This window comes from Schistocerca serialis, chromosome 2, assembly GCF_023864345.2.
Source record: "Schistocerca serialis cubense isolate TAMUIC-IGC-003099 chromosome 2, iqSchSeri2.2, whole genome shotgun sequence".
Taxonomy (NCBI): domain Eukaryota; kingdom Metazoa; phylum Arthropoda; class Insecta; order Orthoptera; family Acrididae; genus Schistocerca; species Schistocerca serialis.
In genome coordinates, this window is record NC_064639.1 from 112,052,532 (window position 1) to 112,066,584 (window position 14,053).

The window sequence follows — 14,053 nt, forward strand, 5'->3', positions numbered from 1 at the left end:
GGCCGTCGTCTCCTGCAAAACCACCTCGTCGCTACGGTGTAAAGTGGTATCATACCGTATGAATGCCTCTGCTAACTGAATATCACGTGATATAGAAGATACCATTGATTACGGAACATTATGACTGGACAGTAGAACGTGCCAGATAGTCTTGTTGATAAATTCAGCGCAAGAATGGTTCAGCCGGCCGAGCCGTTCTAGGCATTCCAGCCCGGTACCGCGGTGCTGCTACCGTCCCAGTTTCGAATAGTGCCTCGGGCATGGATGTGTGTGATGTCCTTAGGTTAGTTAGGTTTAAGTAGTTCTAAGTCTAGGGGACTGATGACCTCAGATGTTAAGCCCCATAGTGTTCAGAGACATTTGAACCAAGAATGGTTAGAAAGGAGGGTACTGTTTATGTTGGTGGTGGTGTCCTTGTCTGGAGAATACTTACGTGGAATGTAATAAGAGTTTTGCCGTGCGCGAACGGCCCATAGCCGTTTTGGCAGACCACGTAGAACAGTTTCTTAGATTTCATCAAGGGAGAAAACAGTCACACTTCTCCAGTGTGTTACCAACTATAGAGGAAGGCTCTGTTTGGTTTATAACCAAAGACTCATAAGTAAGGAAATGAAACGGTCATTCAAAATAAAGACGAAGATCCCCATTACAATGACAAGTATTCACTGCTGTATTAAACTCCAAACTGCTACGAGTAGGCGCGCGAAGTGGCCGCACGGTTTGAGGCGTCATGCTATGGATTGCGCGGCCCCTCCCGCCGGAGGTTCGAGTCCTCACTCGGGCATTGGTGTGTGTTTTGTTCTTAGCATAAGTTGATTTAAGTTAGTTTAAGTAGTGTGTAAGTCTAGGGACCGATGACCTAAGCAGTTTGGTCCCTTAGGAATTCACACATATTTGAACATTTGTTACGAGTAAATACTTGCACAAGCAGCAGATGCTGTTCGCTTAAGGCTCACTTAACCCATCCCGTGGCTTGAATCACGTAATACACCGCAGATACGTGCTACAGAACACGAATGGTGTGCTTCATTACATAATCAGCATTACTTTAAAATTGCTGGTAATAACAATTTGTAACATACATCGCGCAATCGGATGCTGTTAGCGTCGCATCTTCTTCGCAACCGAGGATCCCTAAGTTTTTCACCATGGAAGGAAACCTTATTGTCTGATGACTACCGAAAGCCAAAGAACTGCACAATTCGCTGATAATGGAAATTCCTTGTAGTTGTATGTGTGAACGTTGACTTTCTCGGGTTTCCAGTATGGTGGTAGCATTAAGATGGCGCGACGTTTCGTCCAGTGTTTAAAACATCTTCATCTGGCGTAGTGTCGAGTTTTTTTTAAGAACATTTCATTCTCTCCCCTGACGGGCAAGAGCGTACTTTGCTCTTTTTAGAGAACTGAGTGCAAACATTTTATTCAGTATTTCTTTTATATGTCTTGTCCTGGTGCAGTTAACACGGGATTCCACGCCGAACTAAGTTGATAACATTCGTCGTTGCCGACGAGGTTCTCGTGCGTCTTTATTTCTACAGACTCCTTTAGAATGCTGTCCTAATAACCGCTTGCTCGGCATATTAACTTGCTGTTCACAAAATCGAAAGTGTGATCTTCGTTTATGTTATGCTCTGCTGCTGATCATTCCTCTGTATGTCCAAGTCGTACTCAGCTGATGTGTTCCTCGTAGCGTTTCGAGGTGCGGCGCTGCCTTTGCCCGATTTAATGGCGATCTCATTCACAAGGAATGCTGTATATCTCTGGTGGGGTAAGTTTTAATGGGTGTCTCGACGGCCGAGGAAGTCTTTCGTGTCAGGCGATGGTCGGAAGACGGTTTTCATGTTGCCTTTTCCAAGCAGCCTCGCAATTCTGTTTGACAGCGTCCCCAAGCAAGGAAGGAAAGCGAGTCTCTTTCCTTCATCCGCCTCTTCCTAGTTCGCTGCGTTTTCACTTTTCTTTAGTGCCTCCGATCCTTATAGGCTACTTTTTCAATAGGGGTCCTCGTAATTGCCGCTATTTCTTGTAGACAACTACTTGAATAAATTTATTTATTTTTTTAGTGTGCTATAAAAGTTACATCACGACAATGACTTTCGTTCGAAAGCATTATAAGAAGCTTGGTTTACTCGAGAAGTCGTATAAGGCTTTAATATTGGCAATTTGCGCAGTATCATGGCAACAGCGGTGATAATAAGATGTTATTCGTCCAGTGATCTTCCCTGGCTTAATCAGCTAACGCCCATTGTCCACCGTCGACGACTTCATCATCATGGCCATTGAACAAGGCTCCCTACCGCCGGCCGGAACGCATCAACACATGCGAAAAATTTATTCGCCGTGCTCGCCAATTACCCCCTCTATATCTGGGAGCCCTCTGTGCGGAGCCTCATCCCAGAGGCGGAATTCAGAATGTGCGGCCCATTAGCCTGTCACCGTTCGCACGTCGGGACCAGAACCAGTTATTACGCACAGTGGTACGACAGCGCCCGGGGTATAGGCGCACCAATCGGGACTCGCCAAACTGTGGAGACCGATTACGTTGCTCGCTTCCTTTTTTTTCCCTTTTGCGTCTGTCGTTCACTGCAAGATTAATCCGCGTAGCCGCTTCGCAAGCGCAATAAAAGGAGAGCGCAATTTATTGCTTCTCCGGCACACAATAGCTCTCGAATCGGCCGATCGTTAAATACCGACTGTCTTATGTTTTTCTTCCCTTTTGTGTAGACGACCGTAACAGCCCTAATTCCGCTTCGTTATTAATTGTCACGATAGGCAAGACTCTACTGTACTGGTGAATTCTAGTGTCACGTTTCTGCAGCTAAAGAGTAATTTGCTGTTGAAGATATCAAAGAAATACGTTATTAGTGGGCAGAGCTACGACACAGACACGTAACACACTTGTATGTGTGTACCATTACTTTGTTGCCTGCTACAGGCGGCACCTTTTGAAGATCGCGTGCTGTTGCCGAGGCAGCGCACGTGTCACACACTGCAAATGGAGACCTCCCGCAGTGGTAACTGCTGGTAACAAGCAACCCAATCGATTGCGGGTGGTCGCTGCGGTGTGGATGTACTCATCGTGGTTCGCAGTCAGCGCTCTTGTTGTAGAGAAAATTGTTTTGTAGAAGCAGCTATATCTCAAGCTGATTGCGAACGAGTGAAATATCTTCAAACTCTCGCACAAACAGTTCACATACCAGCAGAGTGTTTGTGACCGCTGGCGCGGAATGTTGGGCTCTGCTCTTTGCATGCCATGACCAGCTAAATGCTGGCCGAATCTTCATTTTTGTCTTGCATTGATAAATACGGAAATGTGTACGGACCAAAAGATGCTGTAGTCACTGCGACAGCTATGGGAATGGCATTAATCCACAGAAATAATAATGGAATACTGTGTAAACAGATGCCCAGTTTCTGCGACTAGACCAAAGACAGCAGAAATGGTATGAAGATATGCTAACCACTGCTCAGGCCTGCAACGAAGATGTCACCAAAGCGCAGCTGGCAGCATTACTGAAATGTGCGGACTCTGCAAAAGTGCGCCGTTCTCTTCAGTATTTTCTAACAAAAAGTCAACAACTATATTTGTCACCTGGCCGGATGCTGACTCGGACGGGCCGATGTGGAACGGACTGTCCCACTCTGGTATCACTTTGTGACTCCCATCACTGACATACATGAATGTCGCTTCATTGTATGTTGTTTTGCATTTGTTACAAATCGTCATGATTTCATGTGCTATAATGAATTGCAATACTTTCCTCATTACCACAAACGAAAGGTGCCCTCGTATCCTTTTCTAATTCTACAGTTTTTTCTTTGCGGATTGCTTATTTCCAGCAATCTGTTGTAACAGCAACGGAGAATTAATATAATAATATGCAAAATTTTCAAAAAAAAAAGTATACTGTCTTGATCATCACCATGTAATGGCAGTTCAGCGTCAAATGAATATGTCATGTCGAAACTATCATTTTCGGTACTCCCTGTCAGCTTGTTAGCAGATCTGTTTGTTATTTAAAACATTTTGGAACCAAAGACCTCTATAATATTTGCAGACTTGCACTAAAATAGTATTATGTTTTTTGTGACTGATGACAACATTATTACTTTGTATATTCTTTGCACTTATTAAAGCCTAGATGCCCTATTCTCGTACTTAAGTGTTTACGAAGTGTGTGCAAACACGGAAGAAACCGGAGCCTGTGACCAATGAACGTATTTCTATATTTATTCTTTTGTTCACCTATTCAATCAAAGACCTCCACAAAACTTTGAGCCATGTACTAAAATAGTATTTTCTTTTTGTATTCTGGCTTCTGGAAGTGGATAGTTACTCCAAAGTCGTACAGACAATACATACTTATGTTAATCCACATATTCCTCACGATTCGAGTTTAAACCTCTGAAAAACTTGTTGGAAATGTAATAAATTGTGATTAATAACAGTAAACATAGTTTCAATAGATATTTTTAACAGTCGTGATAAAACCCACCCTGAAATATTCGCACTTGAAGAAGAAGTGTTCGCACTTGTAGTAGAAGAAGAAGTTAATCACCTTTTATTTTGGTGGCAGTGAAATTATTGTCGAATGAAGTGACTACCTCAAAGGTTGGTCACAGCCACCCTTGTCATACCCACGTATGTTTAGAGTCGATCATTTAAAATCGTCAGAATTAACGATGTCACGTGCCAACCTTAAATGCCCCCTAGAATTGAGTTAGCTGTTGCAACAGGGATAAAAATCATCATCTTGCATGCTTTTCACTGTTCACTGTAAACCAGTCTCCTGTCAGTTATCTAGCACTAGCCAGCATGACGTATAGCCAAAGGATGTATTCCGTCCAAGCAAAAGTATCCAGACACCGGTATATAATTCTCAACTGACGGGTAGATATCTTGAGAGGCAGACCTATCAGTATAAAAGATAGTGGTGAGTATTGCGTTGTCAGTAGAGAAGCAGTAATAGCAGACTGCATCCGACAGGAAAACTCAGTGACTTGGAACGTGGATGAATCTTCGGATGTTACATCAGTAACAAGCCCATCACGGACATAGCAATGTTTCTGAAGCTGCCTGAGTCAACTGCTGGTGATGTGACTGTGAAGTGGTTTAGCTGCGGTTATATCTTCCCGTTTCGAAGACGAGACAGATGCAATGGAACAGCCACAGCTGAACGGCACCAGGCACACCTTATGCACTGATGGACAGGGACCGTTATGCATTGCGGACGATGGCTGTACACATTTACATGAAATCGGTGGAAGGAATCACTCCAAAGTGCTATCAGCAGCCCAGGTTGCACAGTCCGTGTAGGGATAGTAGCAAGCGGACAGTAGATGAGTGGAAAGATCTGGAGTGATGAATCACTCTACACCCTGTGGCAGTCTGATGGAACAGTTTTGAAATGTTGAACTCCTGGAGTTCGTAACAGTTTTCATATGTCGTGTCAGCAGTGAAGTATGGATGGGATTAGGTATGTGGGTGTTTCTCGTGTTTAGTGTGTGTGTGTGTGTGTGAAATCTGATGGGACTTAACTGCTAAGGTCATCAGTCCCTAAGCTTACACACTACTTAACCTAAATTATCCTAAGGACAAACACACACACCCATGCCCGAGGGAGGACTCGAACCTCCGCCGGGACCAGCCGCACATTCCATGACTGCAGCGCCTTAGACCGCTCGCCTAATCCAGCGCGGCTCGTGGTTAGTGTGTGGTCTCCATATTGCGGTTATGAGAAGGCTAAATACGGAAGGGTATGGACACATTTTGCAGCATATGTACTGCATACAGTAGCGGAATAGTTAGGAGACGACATTGTATCGGCATGAAAGTGTAACCTGTCCTAAAGTAGCCTAATATTTTGTGGACAGTAACATTTCTGAAATGGGATGACCTGCAAAAGTCCCGACCTGAACTCAATGGAACATCTTTGGGATGGGTTAGAACGTCGACTTCGCTCAAGACCCTGTGCCCAACATCACTACCTTCTTTGGTTTCGGGTCTTGAGAAAAAATGGGCTGCTATTCCTCCACAGACATTCACACACCTCACTCATACTGTCCCCAGCAAAGCCATCATACAGGCGAAGGATGGACACACTCCATATTAATGTCTAATAACATATGTCTGGATACTTTTGATGAGACACAGGTTTATCATTACTCGGTTTAACAGCTGTTAAAGAACCTAACCATTCTAGAGTGAGAAGCTATTAGGCAGCTGCTGTGAACTCGTACTTACAAGGTGGTGTTCTCTTGTTGCAGATGACCCGTACTACTGCGGGCTGCGCGCACGTGTGCCCAAATTCGTGACGTCACGCGTGCCGCCGCCCAAGGAGGCGGCGCCGCCGCCCCCGCCGTCGGTGGTGGGCCGCTTCGCCGCCTTCCCGCCGCAGGCGCACGTGCAGGCGCAGCAGGCCATCTACCACCAGCACCACCACAACCACCACCCGCACCACGGCCATCACCCGCCACCCACCATGTGGCACGCGCGCTCCTTCGACAGCGGCATGGGTGTGTATGCACTCGTCAAAGCCGCTGCCGCTACGGTAACACGCATGCCTCTCTCTGTCTCTCTCGCTCTCCTTCTGAGCTCCTACTAACTCGCGACAAAGCACCCAAGACCCGGGGGGGGGGGGGGGGGGGGGAGACAAACTATACTTTACTTTTGCCCCACCACTCTTCTGACTGGTCTGGTGCGACCCGCAACAAATTCCTCTCCTGTGCCAACCTCTTCATCTCAGAGTAGTATTTGCAACCAACGTCTTCATTTGTTCTACAGAGGGGTCCAAAAAAATGTATCAACTATTTAAATGTCCATAACTGGCAAACTAATTGACGGAGTTGTCTCACCTTTGGTAGTTTAATAGTTTGTAGTTCCGGCTATCGCCACACAAGCGTTGTATTGCGTTGTTTTGTTTTGTCAGATGACAGTCGCCAGATAGTCAGTGTTTTGTTCTTAGTTGCACCTAGTTACTCGAGTAAACATGACTGGCGCAAAGCTTACGTTCGATGAAAGGAAGACAGTTTTGAAGTGGTATTTTAAGTACGAAAGCATTAATGAGGTGCAACGGCAATGGCGAAATGAGTATCAAACGATTGCTACACGCAATGAACGAGGACGACCCAGATCGTAGAATGGAGTACAGATGACTGTGTGGTCTGATGAGGCACAGTTCAAACTCAGTGGTACGGTAAATCGCCACAATTGCATCTACTGGACCGAAAATCCGAACGTCCATGTAGACAAAGCCGTGAATTTGCCAGGATTAGATGTGTGGTGTGGGTTGTCTTACCGGGGCTTGATTGGGCCATTCTTCATTGACGACACAATTACCGGTGAGTTGTACCTTCAGAAGCTTCAGACATCCATTTTACCTGCCATCCGAGACTTGTATGGAGACGGAAGAGTTTACTTTCAACAAGATGATGCCCCAGCCCACTACCGAAATCGTGTTAGGGCGTATCTCGACGAAAATTTACCAGGAAGATGGATAGGCCGTAGAGGTGCTGTGGAGTATCTACCACGTTCCCCGGACCTAATTCTTCTGGGATTTTACCTGTGGGGAACACTAAAGGACGTCGTTTATCGACAAAAGCCACGAACATTGGATGAACTTCGAGAATCCATCGTACATTCATGTGCAAATATCCAGCTGAACACGTTGCAGTCAGTAGTTCGTGCTGCAGTTCGGCGGCATCGCTTGTGTGTGGATGTTAATGGTGACCATTTCGAACACCTACAGTGATATCTTTAAGTTGGACTTTATGCTACACTTTCACCAAAAATGAGACAACTCCGTCAATCAGTTTGCAAGTTATGGACTTTAAAAGTGTGGATACATTTTTTTGGACCCCTCTGTATATATTAGAATCTCTCCTCTTCCCCTACAGTCTTTACCTCTACAGCTCCCTCTAGTACCAGGAAAGTTATTCCTTGATAACACGTGTGCTTTCATTCAGATCTTTCTTCCTGTCAGCTCCATATATTTCTTTCCTCGCCGATTCTCTGGAGAACCTACTCATTTCTTATCTTATCAGTCCACCTAATTTAGAGCATACTTCTATACTACAACGGCTCACACATTCCGAGCCTCCTCTTTTCTGCTTTTCCCACAATCTATGATTCACTTCAATACAATGCTCTAATCTGAACGAACATTCTCCGAAGTTAATAGCGATGTTTGACAATATCAGTCATCTACTGGCCAAGAATGAGTTCTTTGCCCCTGCTAATTTACTTTTTATTTCCTTGCTTCATCCATTATACATTATTTTACTTCCTAGCTAGTAGAATTCATTTGTTTCATCTTCTTCTCGATCTCTAATTTTGGTGTTTATCGTTAATCTCATTTCTGCTACTTCTCGCTGCTTTCGTCTTTCGATTTATTCTCAGTGCACATCTTTGGACTGTTGGTTCCATTCAACAGGTTCTGCAATTCCTCCCAAGTCTCATTAACAGTAACAATGCCATCATTGAATCTGCACGTTGATATCGTTCAATCCTGGATTTTAATGCCACTCCCCAACCTGTCTATTATTTCCGTCATCGCTGTTTGACGTGCAGATTGAACAGTAGCGGCGATATACTTCTTTTCTGGGCTTTTATTCATTATCTGTCCCTCCTTGACTCTTGTAAATATTGTATATTGCCTGTTTATACCTATAGCTTACATTTATTTCCTAAGAATTTCGAACACCTTGCACCGTTTTACGTTGTCGAACTCTCTGTCTCTTTTTTTTTTTTTTAATGAATGACAAACTGCAGCAAAAAGCGTTGAAAGCAGTGAATAGATTAAAAATTTTCGTGGTAGCAGAGGTGAGGTGGCACTCACTCCCTGTAGTTCGTGGTCCCGTTTCGTGGGTCCCACTGGAATGGAAAGCCATGGCCTAACCGAACAGTCACGACGTTAGTTTCTTCAAGCGAATGGGGATTGCAGTCACTGCACAGATCCAATAATACCGTGTTGGGGTCAGGAAAGTACTGGAGGTAACGCTGTTTACCTACATAAGACTCAATGGGCGTGTTAAATATGGGACACTGATAATTTTAACGCAATCAGCTGTTGTATAACCAACGTGCTGTGTTCATTAATGACAACTATAGATGGGTTCAGAAGAATCGCGGACGGGGCAGAAAATAACATTGCTCAGTCCGTACACAGCCGTAACGAAAGGAAAAACACTAAACATCTGTTAATAAGTGACGTGAACTAATGAGAAGGAATTTATCATAAAGGCAATCTGTAACCAAATAATTATACGGATGGTACGTTTATTCTTTAGTTAAGTTCCGAAATATAAACTGTTTTTTGCTGGGAATTGAGTATACTAAGACACATTTTCCGACACAATTACTAACACTAATAATTTACAAAACTATTTCTTCAAATTTTGTAAAATACTTATTTCAGTATCTGCACCTCTATCAGAATTTAAAATATGTTCTGTGTATATGTATGTTCTTACTTTAATTTTCAGTTCTACTCCAGATTTTCTTCTGATAAAGGGAATCTGATTTACGAGGGAACAGTAAGAAAGTCACATACATAATTCGTCCTGAATATACTTGCTTACTTTTGTGTCACCTTTCAAATATATGTTCTGGTAAATGGTTCTTTACGCACGTCTGTTTTGCATATGTCCAATCTATGGTTACTGGGGTTTTCATTTATGTGATCTCTTTTTGTCTACTCCTTTTCCTACAATTAACTCAAAGGTTTGTGTTTCTTCTGTGGGTCACTTTGTGTCTAACATTCACGCACTGACTGTCTACTAATTCGGCAGCGGCAAAATTAAATATGACTATGTGTAAGAAATTTAAATTAATTTTTTGGGTGGATCAAGAGACAATAAAGAAAATAATATGCATGGAGAGGGTATACCATAGAGGTACATGCATGTTAATACTGCAAGGTATCAGTCTACTAAACTGTATAAAATATGTCTTCTTCAGGGATGAGAATTCAAAATTATCCGAGTATTGAACTGAGTAGTCTGTGCGCTGCAGCAGAAATCAGCAAATATACAGGAACATATAAGCTGGATCTCATACAACGTGAACAGTTTCCTCAAGTAATTACGAGGACTGAAACCGGGAAGGAAGTAGTAACTAGTAACATAACTACCACTGAAGAATCAGTAATCACTATTATAAAATGGCACGACAAAGGTCTCTAAATGTTGTGGGAAGGTGTTACTAGGTCTCGACAAAATATTTTCATTTCACATTCATTCTACGTTATTCCATAACATCCGATCCGTTTCATTTACCTGTACATTATGTTTTATTCAGATGGAAATGTTGAAAATCCTTCACGCGGCTGTAACTTAACATCCGACTACAGTTACAAATTTTTCCTTTCGGTGTCTCTCTATATATTTGCAGTTCTTTTTTTAATTCGTATCAACTTTCTTAAACTGCATGTTCTTTTTATTTGCTATAATCTGTCATTCATTTCCAAAAAGACATTTGAAATTTCTTAATCATCTTGTTTAACTGTTCCTCTCCTTCCTGTTTATTTTGTTTCTTCACCACCTCTCTGGCGAACAAATATCATAGTTGGTATTGGTTAATATAAAGCTATACCTGAATGCCAGCTCGTAAATGTTGCAATGAAAGACAAATAGGCAGTATCCTCTCTTTATAAAACAGATTGTTAAAAAAAAGTACCTTTTTAATGTGTCCAGTAATGTGAATCTGCCCAAGCAATAAGGAATTGCTTTTCATGCATACCGCGAGTAAGAAAAATGTGACTAAGAAGGAAACGAGGTGCTGAGAACCATAAGGGCCTGAAGCACACTGTTATCGGTTTTGCGATTGTAGCATGTATGCATGCTCCTGACATCTGTTTATCTTACGGTGAATCAGTGTTACTCTGTTGTACCACTATACTGGTATATATGTGTATTTGTGAAAAGCTATCTCACTTATTTCTCTGACATTCACTTCCATATGGGTCCAAAGCATACATTTTCATTGCTGTAGGAACTCTCCCTGGCTACACTGAACCCCATTTCTTCATAAAAGCTTGAAGCACCTGAAGGAATGCCATTATCACTGCGTCACGTTCCATGGTTTCAGCATTAAAGTGTGTACAATGGACGCTAAGAATTTGGAAACCTTTATGAGCATTACCGACCTCACTACCAAACCAAAAGATGATATTCCTGGTGACAATGCACATTCCAGAAATTTTGTAACGATGAAGTTGTGAACAGGTTGCCATGAATTGCTGTTTAAAATAACATATTCTTTATTGGAGTCGTGTGAAGTCACCATTTTCTTCACGCCACGTTGCCCACAGTTTCTATATAGTTTGCAAAATCTAGTGCCCAAATACGTAGGTGGAAGGCAAACATCAACCTTGAAACATGAAGACTTAACAAAACTACTAGATTGAATTTCAAACTCACGGACTTAATAAAACTACTGGATTTCATGCCTGAGGTGAACAGACAGTTTTATCTGAACGTCAATCCGGAGAATGTTGTTAATGAAGATGGTGATAAGGAGAACCATGAAGTGCTGGGAGAGGTCGCAGTTGGGTGTGTAATGTGTTTAGTATCCGTTCTTTATGTTCTGATTCTAGTTTCACGTAAATTACAAACCATACGACAGTGAAAATGAGACTGATGCTAGACTATTTATGAAAATTTTGTTTGTTAACATTAATAATAGTAATCCTAAACATTAATTAAAATTTCGTAACATAAAGTGGGTATTTTATTTTTTATAGGAGATATAGGGTGTTGTGACTTGGTTAAATAACAAGTTAAATCTATAAGAGTGGTGGTTTGCCTATAAATTTGATTTTCACAAACATCTATTTTTCTCGAAACTCCGTGTTTGTGCCTTGGCCCCTTATGGCTCTCAGCATCTGACATGTGTTTAACTAATAGCTGATACCTTTTTATGAAGGCAGTACGAAATAGAAGTATTCTTAACTAGAACAATATAAAAATACGAAAATTTTTCTATGGAAAGTTTGAGGTGCAACTGTTACACGAGGGTAACTGAATACTAAGAACAATATGAGTTTTGAAAAGCTCAGTTGTAGTGAATGCGCAGCACATGTCGAAGCTCAGTACTAAAAACAGTGAAATTTTCTTGTCGACAGATTACTTATTTGTTCAGAATGATAAGGAGAGAACAGGAGGGGATGAAACACTGTACTCACTTATTGTGTAATACGACTGCCTCTTCCTGCAGTTGTGCTATAACGCTGCTCGTGTTTCTGTTGCAGACTCTGAGGCGCTAGAGTCGCCTTACAACCACATATACGGCCGCCTGCCTATCCCGACGAGAGCCTACATCCCACCGACGCCGAGAGCCATGTTCGTCGGCGACTGGGACTGAAGGACCCTCCCACAAGAAAAACACCGCCGCGAGCGAGCGCTGCTCGTCTGAATAGGCGCCCCTGCATTTCTTGTTCTCACTTTGTTGCGTCTGTTATCACTCTTCGTTACCAGGCTGTCGCCACTAGCGCGGCCGTCGACTGACTGTTATATTCTGATTGAAGCCGGAAACTTGTCCGGTGCGCGGAGGGGCCATGTGGTTTTCTTGTGCGTGAATTCTGAGTGTGTCAAAGACTGCTTCAAGAGAGAGAGAGACAAGTGTCTCCTCGCTTCGGAACCGACGGCTGAGCGGGTTTCGTTGCTGTTGCGCATCAGCAGTTAACATTCCCTCGCTTTACCGCCTGTTCCCACACGACCCATACATTCCGACGGAGCTACGTCGCCGAATGGAGTGCCTTGTTGTTGCGAATCGAAGGATGTGTAATTATTATTTAAAAGTTGTGTATGGCTCGCGAGACCACTATAAAAAAAGAGTATGATAAGTGGTCTTTTGTTCTTCAGGCGTTGATATCAGCTAGAGGTGACACAGTTATGTACACGTTATGACTATGATCAGTTTGTTTTTAATTCTCTCGTACTTCAGCGTAATAATTTTGTATCTTATTTCCTATTTATAATGATATTAATTGCGAAATACTCAACCAGTAAGTCTTTTGAGTAAAATACTATACGAATCGTTCTGCATTTTGTCCAGAACAAATGTGGAGATGTCGATTCGCTGGTACAATGGAAAAACTTATGTACTCTGGTTTCTTTTGTTCGAAAAGAAACACTATGTAGCAATTATATTGTATTGTTCTGAACGGAACCATCTGTTTCAGAATGTGTAATATTTCTAAATACTAAATTTATTTTTAATAATAGGCCCCTTTGTGCAATAACCACAATGTTTTTGCTTAGTTTTCGGTATGTTTTGTAGTGTTTATCCTTTGTAAATACCGTACCCCGTATGAAAGGTTTGACTGTGAATGAGATTTGCCATTTTTTGAGTGTCTGCGTGTAAATTTGTCCCCTTTTATGATTGATTTGTTTGTTTTCATCTTTTGCGTTGCTTGCGGGGGTGCGCTTGTCTCGATGTAAACATGCTGTGTAGCGAACGAAGACAATCGATGGGTTTGCTTTTCTAATTTGTAAAAAAGAAATGTGCTTTTCTGGAAGGTGAACAGAGATTTGTCCGATGCGATGACGTGCCTTGGACGAATTTCGAGAGCAAAATCAAGTGGCAGTGTTCAGATACAGGCTAGCAGAAGTGTTTGGAGGATGAGAGCAGGTTTCTGAACGCGTGTGACCGCATGCGAGCGAAACGTCCCGATGTGCCTTACGGCGCGCCTCGCCTAAGTAAACTGCGAAAGTGAAGAGCATGACTGAGTAATGTGTACGTCTTAATGTGTTCCTTCTGTATTTTATCAAAATTTTGTAAGAGCATGCAATAAAATGGTGATGGAATTAATACAGTTGTCTCTGTGTTTCTATTTCCTCAACCACTAAGCTTTACCCACAACCTCTTCCCTGTCTGTATTTTCGCCACACAGCGTATTCTCGTAAAGCATTTATTGCTACCCATAGTTGTCAAATCTGTACATCGAGGAAGCAATGATGGAAATAAAAGAAAGGTTCAGGAGTGGAATTAAATTACAAGGTGAAAGGCTATCAATGATACGATTCGCTGATGACATTGCTATCCTGAGTGAAAGTG

General features: G+C 42.4%; 1 protein-coding gene across 2 annotated transcripts in view; it reads left to right on the forward strand.

Moving 5' to 3' along the window:
* The window catches only part of LOC126456791 (uncharacterized), a 348,424-nt gene extending 334,617 nt beyond the window's left edge, over nucleotides 1-13,807 (forward strand). Inside the window, exons 9-10 of one of the 2 annotated variants that reach the window (XM_050092580.1) lie at nucleotides 6,265-6,548; nucleotides 12,246-13,807. In XM_050092580.1, coding sequence (XP_049948537.1) covers nucleotides 6,265-6,548; nucleotides 12,246-12,260 — 299 coding nt within the window. In that variant the 3' untranslated portion in view covers nucleotides 12,261-13,807. The remainder of the gene's footprint in view (nucleotides 1-6,264; nucleotides 6,549-12,245) is intronic. The other variant, XM_050092579.1, reaches the window with a different exon arrangement.
* The last annotated feature ends 246 nt before the right edge of the window (nucleotides 13,808-14,053 follow it).